Source organism: Pinus tabuliformis, chromosome J (genome assembly GCF_031772625.1).
Source record: "Pinus tabuliformis cultivar Carrire ecotype Pingquan chromosome J, CPIR1, whole genome shotgun sequence".
Lineage (NCBI taxonomy): Eukaryota > Viridiplantae > Streptophyta > Pinopsida > Pinales > Pinaceae > Pinus > Pinus tabuliformis.
In genome coordinates, this window is record NC_142295.1 from 126,833,499 (window position 1) to 126,846,329 (window position 12,831).

The window sequence follows — 12,831 nt, forward strand, 5'->3', positions numbered from 1 at the left end:
GCCAACTTAGTCAACTTGGAGACACTAAAATATGTCTCATAAAAATTAATTTTATTTTTCTTCCAAATGTTCAAATGGGACATGATACAAATAAAATTTTCTTTTGGTATGAAGAACATGTTTGACAAAATAAACACATCAATGATAAAATATATTTATGAAGACTGAACCTAGTTACATTCTCCAACGCTCCCACTTAACTAGGGAGGTATTCATAATGATTCATCGAGATATTCTCAAGTTGAAGACTTCTATAAGAAAGGATCCAGATTGATAAGCATCAATGATGATAACATCATCATAACCAGCATTGTCAAATTACCAAAGGCCTTGATGAGTAAGCTCTATCTCTCCACTAGGTCAGAGCACAATGCTACGAGGCATTCAATAGGACACCACACTACGTTTCTGAGTCACATATGCCACCTAGGATCACCGAAGTATGTCCTCACAGGACCATTTCTAATCCCAAGGAAATGTCAGTCCACCGGACCATTCTTTATCCAAGTCCATGTACTTGACGTAGGGTGTTAATCCTAATCCGTCACAATACATGACTCAAGAATGTCTATCCAAGATGCTTATCCAATCCACCATTCTCCTTATCCATGTCCATGTACTTGACTTATAGTTGTTAGTCTTGGTGACAGCGCATGACACATGGTTCTCCATGTGTCCATCCTCACTCCCTCTCAAACAGCGAGAAGTATCCATCATCACTCCCTCTCAAACAAGGAGAAGATAACTACAAGCCCAAGCTTGTGTCGGAACTCGGAAGTACTCATACTTCCCTTACATCAGTTACTTGTTCTTCTGTGGAGATCTGTTGTAGTTTCTCGGCTGTTATCAGCGCCATGCTCTCAAATCATGAAGTGCTTCAACCTTTCATAAAGACCGGGTTCTTAACAATCTTCTTACAACTTTGATCATTACAAAGTATTACGGTCGAATCTAGCACGTCATCAAACATTTTCGAAGCCAAACTACTTCACAGCTACGCTTTCAAGCTACAACATACTCGACCATTAAGTGCAACAGATGTCTTATTATCTACTCATCCACGAGACTGGCATCCAATCAGAAGTGATATACAAATTCTCTCTGTTTTCAGCACTCCTTGCCCTGTAGTTGTGCTTTTCTAACTATGTCATGACCAATCGTACCATGCTAGTACTTCAACACATGTTGAGCTATATTCCTTGGCTCAATCGTAAACTGATATGCTACCTTCACTTGATCTGTCATCAATTGCCCTAATTGGCAATTCTAACATGTTACTTAAGCTATCAGCTTCCAAGTCAAGATCCTTGAATTCTGAAGTCAGAGACAAGGATGAAAGAAGAAAATCCTCCAGTCAATGCAACTCGCTCTGACACATAGGCTCTCTTGCTCTTGTTAGAAAACAAATTATATAAAATCAACCTTATCCATCAATCCCAGAGGAGTCTTCCTTCACAAGCATAGGACTTCTTCATATACCTCCCAAGCTTGAGGTAGCTCTTATGTACACTTCTTCAATCCCAGAGGAGTCTTCCTTCACAAGCATAGGAGTTCTTCATATACCTTCCAAGCTTGAGGTAGCTCTTATGTACACTTCTTCTCTCATCAAAGAAGATGATCTCTACATCTATCAGGTGTGATAACAGAAATCATGAATATAATAAACCTTCAATCATCCCTTCATAGAATTCTTCCGGAGGTGATTCTTTGCTTTGTATTCCTTGCCAACCAATTGTGCTTTTTGCTCCCTCTAAGTCTAGATCTCAATGAGTCTCTTTCTTACAACTTTGCTTTGTTATTATATCTGCTGCCAAGACTTTGGTAGCCTTAATTGTGTACCTTCAATCCTCATTAGGAGGCCATGGAAGAACAATTTATATCAAGCAAAGAATTTAAGACAAGAGACTAACCAATAATATCAATATCAATAATAAAGTAGAGATATAAGATACTTATCTCTGGAGAAGAATGACAGCCCCCTCTTGATCTATGGAATTCTTGCATACATTTGCAACTTTGTCAGCTTTGTCCACATCATCATCGTGATGTCATTTCTTTCTTGTAAGAACTAGGGTTTCTATTTTTCAGCAGAAGCATCCAATCCTAGGATTTTGTCTATAGACCCTAGGGTTTTTCTTGTTCAAACCCCTTAGTATACTAGGGTTTACAAACCCTAAATATGACATGTCCTAGACATAGATCAATCAATCATCTTTGGTCAAATAGCTTGACTTCTTCAAAGCAATTCTTGCAATGTGTGAGTAAATCCATCATACTTGAGTATTGCTTCAACATTACTGAATTTTAGCCCATAGGATTCGTCTCTCTTGAGAGACCTTTCTGTGCTAAACTTTGAAAATGGTCTTATGACAATGTCATTCAACATTTCCAAAGAAATCATTCTAAGAACTTAGTGCGTGTCACTTTAGGTCTTCAAAGAAGTGATACGAGCAAGTTCATCTTCTTGAGAATACTCTTTCCTTTCAAAAACTTAAAGGAAGACATGGTCTTCATGTGTTGGATTTCTGGCATAGCAAACCCATAAAGATGTGTACCAATATCAGTTAGATCATCTCTCGTATTAATCAAGTTGGCTTCCTGCAATATGTATTTCATCTTGCTATCATGTATTATTATTATTATTATCCAATTTTAAGGTCACAGCCAAGCCAGACACCAAATTGGTGTATGTGACCCCTTTGTTTGTGGGACAAAGGACCCACCTCCACGCAATAATTTGACTACTAAGTCTACGAAGGCATACATACTTTACCCCCCTTTGGTTTTGAACCTGTGACCTCTTAGGAGGAAACACATGCTCTGAACCATTAGGCCCACTCAAGCTGTAAATTTCATGGTCATATATTTGTAAATTACACAGATTTGTGCCACATAAAAGATCTTTAGAAAATGAAGAGGTTCAAATACTTGTCACAACAATACTATTGAGATTTGGATATCATAACAAAAATGCTTGATTGGTCATATTTCAGAAAGATAAGGCTCCAAGGTTCGCACAGGTGCTCAAGTTTCGGACTCCTTCCATAGATCTTTTCACAAGATATCATATTCTTGTCTTTAGACGCTCAAAATATCAATCACAAGTTTACACTTTTCTTTGGATTTGGATTATATTGTAGATTTGGATTTTTGTCACACCGGTCATCATAGACCCCTATCTTCTAGCACGGAATACGGACCTTTGAACACAATGTTTCAGCACAGTCTCGGTCTTCTAACATAGAATTTCACATTTTTGTTCACAAGTATCACCACATAACATTTGACACAGAGATTCGGCTTGTGTATAGGATACCAATCGCTTTAAGCGATTTCACAGAGATGCTTTGTATTTAAGAGACTTCTTTGACCTACTATGGATGCCCATAATTATCTTCTTATAGACTTCAGCAGACTGAAATTTACTTTCGTTGGTTTGATTGACGTAATTTAGGACTAACCTTTTTAGTCTTGTAAAGTTCATTAGTAGATCATTCTCAATTCCTCTTCTTGATATGGTTTAGACCCTTACCCTGTTTCTTGATGATTTTGTCCATCCTTTTGAAGTAATCCTTAACTAGCTTCCGAGACTCTTTCGGCCTCAATCATTTCTTAAATAGATCACAGACTTGGACCGAACTCCTTTCACAATCTTATTATTTTATAGAGGATTGGAATTGGTCACAAAATTAAACTTAAATCCTTCATATTACAAATAGTCCTTTCTCACATAACTTCATTCTCTTTTCACAATTCAAGTCTATGAGATCGACCTCATTCTCTACTTTAGAAGTTCAAACTTGAGTGTTCTTCGATCTTCCTAGCTCTGATACCATGTTGGAAAATTCGAATGCATGCTAGAATTTTTGAACTTGATAATTACTTGTTACTACTTATATATATGTTCTTCTATTTAGCTATTACTTTATTCATTAGGTCATCAAGCAACAGATCAAATGCTCAAAAAGACAAGAGACACCAAAGATTAGGCTAGAGGCCAGGGCAAAACCCATCAATCCTTTCCTTATAGATCCTTCATCAACAAGAGAAATCCAAGTCAAACTAACCAAAGGTCAAAGTGTTAATTTGGCAGCTCTGTGACAAATTCCAACCATGGACTAAATTCCCCTTTCCGAGAGCACCAAAACTGACTCTTGAAGCACTTAATTTGGACAAGGAAAAATATATTTTTGATGATAAGCCCACATTGGCACATTTGTTCAGGTTGGCCTAGAAGCAAAATGAGCACCCCTCCATCACAGATAAATACGAGTTAAGTCTTCCTCATTTGGCACCTCATCAACTCAACACACTCTTCTCTCTCCTCATCCAATTGGTTCGTGCAGCTCAAGGATTGCAAGAATCTCTCATACGTGCGAAGGACAGGTGTCTTTTTTTGTTTGGGCCGAATTTCAGATCTGTTGTAGGGCTTTGACCAACATTGACCAAGGGTTGTTTGACTGATTTTGACTTAAGATTTTCTTGGGATTCTACCTATTTCTCTAGGCCACATTGGAGGGCACAAAAATCGAGGAATTCTGGGCACTTTGACCGCAGACCAATTGCAGACTTTGACCGTAGGCTTCTTCTATGCGTTGACTAAGATTCACTACTCAGAATTGGATTGTTTTGACTTCTGGTTGACCAACTAAGGAGCCCGACTTGGAATACCTTTGACTAAGCTACTAAGAGACTATTTTGACCTTTGACTATTGACTAGTTAGGGCACACATTGTTGTTGTTGAATATTGTTGACTTGGATAAATTTGCACAAGAGTTGACTTTTGTTGACTCTCTCTCTCGTCTCTATTTTGGATAAACTGATTGGCATATTGACTTGGTTGGATATTGTCTAGTCAAAGTTTGACTTTGACTCTTGGATGATGTACTCTCTCTGCTAAACATTTGAAGACAATCTAATAAAAAAAGATTTGCAAAAGGTTTTCCCCCTTGTGGGGTTTTTCCCTGGTCATTGACCAAATATTGTGTCTCTTGTCCCTTGATTGTCTTTCATTGTGCATTTGTATAATTGTTCTATCTATTATTGCTCTACTACCATTGGTTAATTGAAGTGAAATTGTAATTTGGATGCTATTGGAACTTGTTGAAGTAATAGTTGCAGTGTGGAACAATTCTTGATGAAAAATTAACATGGTATCAAAGCTAAGGTGAAGACAAACCCAAGAGGTGGAGCAAGATCATCCATCCTCTAGCAGCTGAATTTTTGGTCTGGTAAAAAATGTCTACCTCATACTTCAAGGATAATGAAAAATTAGTTGATGCATCTGGCTTTGCGGCTTGGAAGACCAGGTTCAATGTCACCTTATATGAGTATGATGTCTTGGAATACGTGGATGGAAAGATTTCAGCACCTCCAAAAAATGCTCTCCAAACAATCAAATCCAAGTACAAGAAAGGTGAGATCAAAGCTAAGAAGATCATTATTGATTCTTTAAGAGATCATCTACTTGTTTATATTTCTTCATTGAAGACATCCAAGGAAATGTATGATAAGATTGTGGGCATGTGTGAAGTGAACAATTTGAGTCTCATTATGGATTTGAAAAATCAACTCAAGGAATCTAAGATGTGCAAGGGAGAGACTATACAATCATTCTTCATGAGAATCATTGAAATCAGGGATCAACTTCGGATTGCTCAAGAAATTGTACCTGACAGGGAATTAGTGATGATTGCCCTTAGTGGTCTTCCTTCATCATGGGACATGTTCATTACTTCCATCAGCAATAGGGAAACAATCCCTTCTTTTGATGAGCTACTTGCTCTATGCAATCAAGAGGAAAGGATAATGATATCTAGGGAGAGAATTCAAAGGCCAAATGAAGGAGAGCCTACAGCCTTCGTTGCTCAAGGAAAGAAGAAGAATAAAAAGAAAGGAAAGGGAAAGCCATCTAATTCAAGAAGACCTCCTCAAACCAACCGGGACTCCAAGGACTCAAGAAGACAAGATAGAGATGTCGAATGCTACAATTGTCATCAAAAAGGTCACTATGCTCGAGATTGCCCCAAGAAGAGAGATGCTCCAAGAAGAAACACTTCAAGGTCCTACAACAATAAATGTGGCTACAACAACATCAGGTCATATGATAGAAGAGATAGAAGGAATGATAGAAGAAGAGACTCTCCTGATGATCGTGAAGAAACTATCATCCACAAAAGAGGTCTCAAAATTCTAGGTATGAAAGCAATGCTACTAATCAATCTGAATATATCCTTATTTTTGCTCTTTCTAGTTCCTCCCCTTCAAATGCTTAGGATAGTTGGTTAATTGATAGTGCGACCTCTCATCATTCTCTAGGTATAAGGAAGTTGTCTCTAATTTAGTAGAGAGGGAGTCAAGTTTTAAGATTATTCTTGGAGATAACTCCACTCATCCCGTCAAAGGCTTTGGATTTGTTAAATTTCACTTGGACTCTGGGGAATCTGTTTTGCTTCATGATGTGATGTATGTGCCGGGATTGAAAAAAAATTTGGTATCCATATCTGCTTTGGAAGACAAAGGAATGAGGGTTACTTTCATCAAAGGAAAAGTACTTACTTGGCCTGTTGGATCCTCTATGAGAGATGCTTTCACATTGGGATCTAGATTTGAAGGACTCTATAGAGTCACTGGAAGACCTCTTCTAGCAATGGTCCATGATACAAATCATCAAAGCGAGTTGTGGCACTGAAGATTGGCCCATCTTCACTATGAAGCACTTCCAAAATTGAAGAAATTAGTCTTTGGGATTCCCGATGTTCAAGCTCATCATGATGGAGTATGCCCAGGATGTGCCAATGGAAAGAAGACAAGGGGACCATTCCCCTCTAGTGAGAACAAGACAAAAGACATCCTCCATCTCATTCGTTCTGAGATATGTGGTTCAATGCCTGTATTTCTTAGTGCTTGGTAGATTTGGTAGATGTATCTAAGTTGGTCTTACCCCTTTAAATAGGCTTATTCCACATGAATAAAATGGGTCAATACATTATTTTTATTTTTATTATTTTTGTTTACATAATAGGATACGAGAAGATAGAACATTATAACATCTCTTCCATACTAGACTGGAGAATGCCTCTCAGTGCAATAAATATCATATACAAAATGACCTTGCTATCATCTCAATTAATCTGAAATTGTATTTTTTAACAAATAATATAAAATACCCTATATTTAGTATTTTTAAGGATATTTAATATATCCTAATAAGATCTTACCAAGATCTTAACCAAGTGATGTTTATATGTGGTTAATTATTGTCAAATAAAAATAGGACAATAATGACATTTAACTCATATATCTCCAAATCAGAGTGTGGCTGCAAAAATTTTAGCAGATTATGATGTCCTCCCCGTGAAGACAGATCCCATGCTCCCCGAATTATTGAAGCTGAGCAGATTGACAGAACTTCTCCCTGCGCTTACTTTGATGGAGCAGCTTCAAATGAAGGTTTCTGCAGTGGGGGACTGTTCTCCATCTTAATGATAATCATTTTTTCAAACTTCAGAGCAGTTTAGGGAGAGGCACAACTAATTACGCAGAGCTTTTCAGCTTAAAACTACTTCTCTTTGCCATTGAAAAAGATGTACACTCCTTGCAGATTTTTGGTGATTCCATGTTCGTTGTGAACTGGTTTAATGAAGTGCAGCATTGTCATATTCACACATTAAGGCCCATCCTTAATGAGGTTTTTCATCTCAAACAGCATCTTAACCAGATTTCCTGCAAACACATTTACAGGGAAAGGAACAGTGCAACAGACGTGCTATCTAAGGCGGGCACTCAACGAGTTTTGGGATCTTGGAAAATCAGCGAACACCGAAATGGTGACACTTCAAAGTACTACCACAGACCTCTCAGAGAAGGTCTGTAGATGATGATACCTGGTTATTTTTATTTAATCCAATGCCACAGGGGACTTGACATATCAACATGCAGGAACACACCACTTCATTTCAGCCTTATGTTTACCTTCATGTTTATCTGGATGCTCTTATGTACTGGACAGTGCTTCATAGAGTTATTTGTGTTATGTATATGCAGTATATAATTTTGTTATCATTAATAAAACTAAAGTTTTTTTCTCCAGAAAGTAAAGAAATAAATAAAATAAAGTAACTCATGTATTTCCTAATCAACAATTATCACTGACCCAATTTCATGAAATTCTACTGATTGTTAAATTTCATACTCAACAATTACCTTTTACCTTTAGCTTATAAAGCCCATTTTAGAAAAATTTCCTCCAATCTAAATGCCCATGCCAAATTGCAAATTGCAAAACTCCTTCCCTCACACATCTACTGGCCAACAAATAACACGTTATAACTTTAAAATATTCCAAACATGAGATCAAGACACACTGATTGAGTCCGGTAAGTCAGATCAGTGAAGATTCCATTGGACATTTACAAAACCTCTAGCAATAGATTGCTTGTTAATGGCAACTGGTAAAAAGGCCATAGGTCTGTCAGAAGAAATTTTCATTTACGAGGAAATATAAACTGACCCGTTCTATCAAAGTATATTGCCAAACTCATGCAAACTGCAGTATGAATACCACGGAATTAAAATTTTTAGATATTAATGTTATTGAACATGCTGCTCTCCACACAGTGAACGTTGACAACTGTCAAGAGAGTAGCCGATAATAAATGATAGATATACAAAGACCTTCCTTTAGCATAATAATAATAATCTTGCAGGACAGAACATTCCTCCATCATCAGATGTGGCACCTCGATCAGCTATAGAAATGATGAAACCACTAAGAAATGCTGATAATTAATAATCCCAGTAAGTTCCTAGTTCTAGGTTCTAATAAATTACATAATACATGAACCAATTTCACTCATTTAGCAGTTTATAGAGGCTGCTTCTGGCATGCATAGAGTTTCCATCATGAAACTCCAAGCAAAACTTACAGACCAAATCTGCCCTCTCTTCAGCTACATGCAATTGAACATAATTTAAAGTTGCTTTGCAATTCAATAAGACCTTAGAAAAGAATCATCTACAAGAAGTCTAACAAGGTGATTACCTTACCAAAGAATGTCTTTAACGCATTCAAGTGCAGGTTTAGGGCCTGGGTAAACCAACTCTTGGTTGCCCCGCAACATAACAACCAGCATGGTTTCTGTGCTACTATGATATATAGATGCTTTGCACACTCCACACCATAGAAGCGATATTGCACTAACGTATTTTCCAATGATGTTGTAACATGAGATCAACCATGCACTGACACTATAATCTAATCTGTTCTGCCCATCCCTCAAACTCCAGGGGCTTCTTTGTGCCATAAATATTGACAGCATCCTCCTATAGGAATGCTAACAAACATGCTGAAACCACAAGAGAAACAATCAAAAGAAAGACTTTCCCAACCCTTAGCGAAGGACCCGCGTTGGGTAACCATGGATATGCATCTGGTGGTGGCAACACACAATCATCACCATTGAAGTATAATCTCCGAGGAAAGGCCCACCCTTGTTTGAAAGTAAATGTTTGCTTATCTTTCTGAAATAGCAGTTCAGATTGCACATTTCCCATTTTCCCAGCCTGCATGAGCATGTCATTGTAGTATTTGACTCCCCAAAGCATTGCAGTATCATCTGTAGAGTGGGTTATATCAAAGTTAGTTGTGAGGGCATCAAGGAAATCAAGAATTAAACATAACTTAAGGTTCCAACCACTGAAGCAGCATACGAGGACAAGAACTCCAGGCACAAAAGGTCTACTTACTTATTGTCCCATATGGTGTTAATGGCTTGTAGTTGAAGCTGAACAATTGGGTCACATTATCAAAATTCGGGTGCTGGACAACAAGGTTCCATTGTGTGTAATTCATCCTGTAATTGAAATTTGTAATTGTGACTTTCACTCGCCAATAGTCCTTGTAATTCAACTTGACATGCCAATGGATTTTAATTGGGCACATGTGTGGGGTGCATTCTATCAGAGGGGCAGGGTTTTTACTCGGCGTGTTGATCAGAGTAGGCAGATATGGTGAGTCTCTCCTGCATTGAAATTTTAGACAGCAAATGTCAGTACCAATTTCCATTCACCAAGAAAAAGTTTGGAAGGCTCTCTCCTACTTGTTGAGACATAAGTTACTTGGTTTAACAGTTGATCAGTGTCTTTACGAAACCACATCGAAGTAGGATGCATAGGAGGCAAAGGTTTGGCAACACAACCTATGCATAAAGTGGAGATTCACATTCATATGACTAGTGATGTATGCTAAAGACTATTGAAAAATTCAAGTTCATCATGCAGCAATCACATCCATCACTGCTGAAAAGCATAAAATGGTGAACTTACTCAACGCAAGTGCCCGGCTGGGTAATATTATTCTGGCAACCACATGTACAAGCTGGACATGGAACTATGGTATCATTGTAGAATGATGATAGTGAGACACAGCAACTTGGTGTTTTCTGCGCTAGGAATTGGGAGTATGTACATGTTATATTCCATGTCACTGCAAAAAGAAGACCATTTCATCGATTAGGGAAACAGCATGTCACAAGAGCAAAATGCTTGATAAGAAGATGCCAGAAATTTCAGAAAATCATAATGCAGAAATATTTGCGTAGAGCAAACAAACTTACTGAGTGCTTGAGTGACTCGACGACCGTCTGCGCTAAGGAACTTACTCGCCCGGACCTTCTTTGCAGGGCCGCAAGTATACCCTGGTCCAGGTGCCCTGAGAGTAAAATTTTTGGGCAAGCGTACTGTTGTGTTAGTGGTTCCGGCATTGCCCGCACTTATTTGGAAGGCGCTTACAGCATTAGGTGGATCTTGGGCCCAAGATGCAATCACTCCACCTTTACAGCAATTAGCAATCTGTTGGTTGTAAGGAGTTCCTGGTAATAAATCAACAACAGTGGGATCTTTCTTGCAACAATGTGGAATATTTCCTTTGTACTTAGAACAATCCCCTTGCTCCGTCGTCTGAGCACCAACCATTGACCAAATCACCTCCTTCTTTGCCCAAGTCCATCCCAAAGTCCATCCAGGACTTTGTATGTGTCTGTACTGCTGAAAATTGTTCATAGTCACAACAGCCTGCAAGGGTAAAAATGGAAGATTTTTTAGACAAATGCTCTACATGAGTACAAGTGAATATGCTTGTCGGTATTCTCTGTTGGCATCTCTCCCTTTGCCAAACTTCTCCCCCTTACGTTAAGCTCACCTAGGGCAGAAATTTAAAGCTTATGTAAGGAAGGATTATGTACTCGTAAGATGCAGAAAATTAATCCCAGAGAGGCATAGCCATGATGAGAATCCCCCCTAAATATATATTTCATGGACGAATTAGGCGTCTCGATGGGTGTAAGACGGAGATGTCTAACTGTTAAATACACAGGGCCGTGACTTTTATCTTTATATTGTATACAGACCACGGGAAAACTATATATATGTGCAAGGCTTGTCTTTAAAAAAGGTTGAACCTGGGGCAGGCTACAGCTCTACGAAGTTACCAACTAAGACAACACGGCATTTGAATACTGCTTGGGGACCATAGCGGTAATATCACAAAACTACAAGCAAGCACATATATGGGTATCCTCTATAAATTTAAACAAGGAAAAAGACGGAAGTTGGATTTTGGTATAAACGTGTTGGCAAAAGCATTTCCTTTCAAAGATTGCAATAGATGCAAGTATCAGGTGTGGACACTCATCACCACCACTGTGGATCCCTAACTTTTTGCAACTACTTCAAAGCAAAAACTAGTCTATGAAGGATCTCTGCAAAGGAAGAGCATGAGTGTGCACTGTAGTGTGGGTGCGTACTTACCAGATAACCATCCGGTGTCCAGGACATGATATCCCATTTTATTGTTATGTTGCCGTTTGGATCTAGTGGATCATATGCTCCTACATAAACAAATCTCACTTCAATAAACAGATTGCAAAAGAGAGTCCTGGATCTAAACTTTAAAGAAAATAATCACTATATCTTCTAAGCACATAATGGATACATCAATTGCAGAGCCTCTGCATCTGAAATCTAGCAGTATTTTGCATTCAATTGAAAATAAAAAAGTCTGGCAACATTTCTTTAAGCAAATTGAGCACTGAATGAAAGTGAAAAGGTCTGATGACCATCGGAATGAAAGTGAAAGGTTTGATGAGCAGGATAGATCACTATCCCTGAAGAAAAAAATACAATCTGAAACATTAGTTACACCGAAATGTCGGTTGGATCAAGAACCTTACCAGTGGGAGAGAATGCAAATGCTATAATTAGTGTCAATCCCAGCAAAATCTCAGATGTGAAGCACCAACGACTCTGGACCCTCATGTTGGTATTGGCATCAGAGAACCCCATGCTGTTGATTGCTCCTGCTGATCACTTCACTTACACTAACTTGAATGCTACTCAATGGCCAGATCCAGATCGAGGCCCTCGTCTTCGCGCACAAGCAAGCAAAAGGTTTCCTGAGGTCTCTTGTCTCTCACTCTCCCAGAAAATTTAAGTATGCTGTGCTAGTGAAGAAACCGTAGGCCTAGATTTGTGCAAAGCAGGTGGCGTTGCTGGTGAAGAAGGCGACGTTGGGTGGATCAGGGTTCCTTCCTTAACCATGGTTACTTACCGACGAATCTTTTTAGCTGTCGGTGTGAGTTTTGTCCTCGTGGACCTTAACTTTTTTGTATTTTAATGGACAAAATTTTAAAAATGTCAATCATTATTGATGGAGACTTCCCAGCGGTCTCCCAGCGGTCTTGATTAGCTGTATTCCAGAGTTTCGAGGTTCTCTTTCTCTGTATATTGGCTTTAACTTATTAAATTAAAACAAAATAAATCAGTTGATTTTT

General features: G+C 38.4%; 1 protein-coding gene across 1 annotated transcript; it reads right to left on the reverse strand.

The window, feature by feature from the left end:
* Positions 1-8,557: 8,557 nt before the first annotated feature.
* LOC149225940 (protein COBRA-like) lies at positions 8,558-12,536 on the reverse strand. Its single transcript, XM_089377341.1, has 6 exons — positions 12,232-12,536; positions 11,810-11,889; positions 10,618-11,074; positions 10,328-10,487; positions 9,749-10,023; positions 8,558-9,618 (listed from the first exon to the last, which is right to left on the reverse strand). Exons 1-6 carry the CDS (start codon positions 12,341-12,343, stop codon positions 9,326-9,328), a joined length of 1,377 nt encoding a protein of 458 aa, XP_089233467.1. The 5' UTR covers positions 12,344-12,536; the 3' UTR covers positions 8,558-9,325.
* Between the last annotated feature and the right edge of the window lie 295 nt (positions 12,537-12,831).

Coding starts and splice junctions, on each gene's coding strand:
- LOC149225940 (XM_089377341.1), bottom strand. CDS start 12,343: ATGGGGTTCTCTGATGCCAATACCAACATGAGGGTCCAGAGTCGTTGG. Junction 11,890..12,231: donor ATTTGCATTCTCTCCCACTG/GTAAGGTTCTTG, acceptor TTGTTTATGTAG/GAGCATATGATCCACTAGAT. Junction 11,075..11,809: donor GGACACCGGATGGTTATCTG/GTAAGTACGCAC, acceptor TTACCCTTGCAG/GCTGTTGTGACTATGAACAA.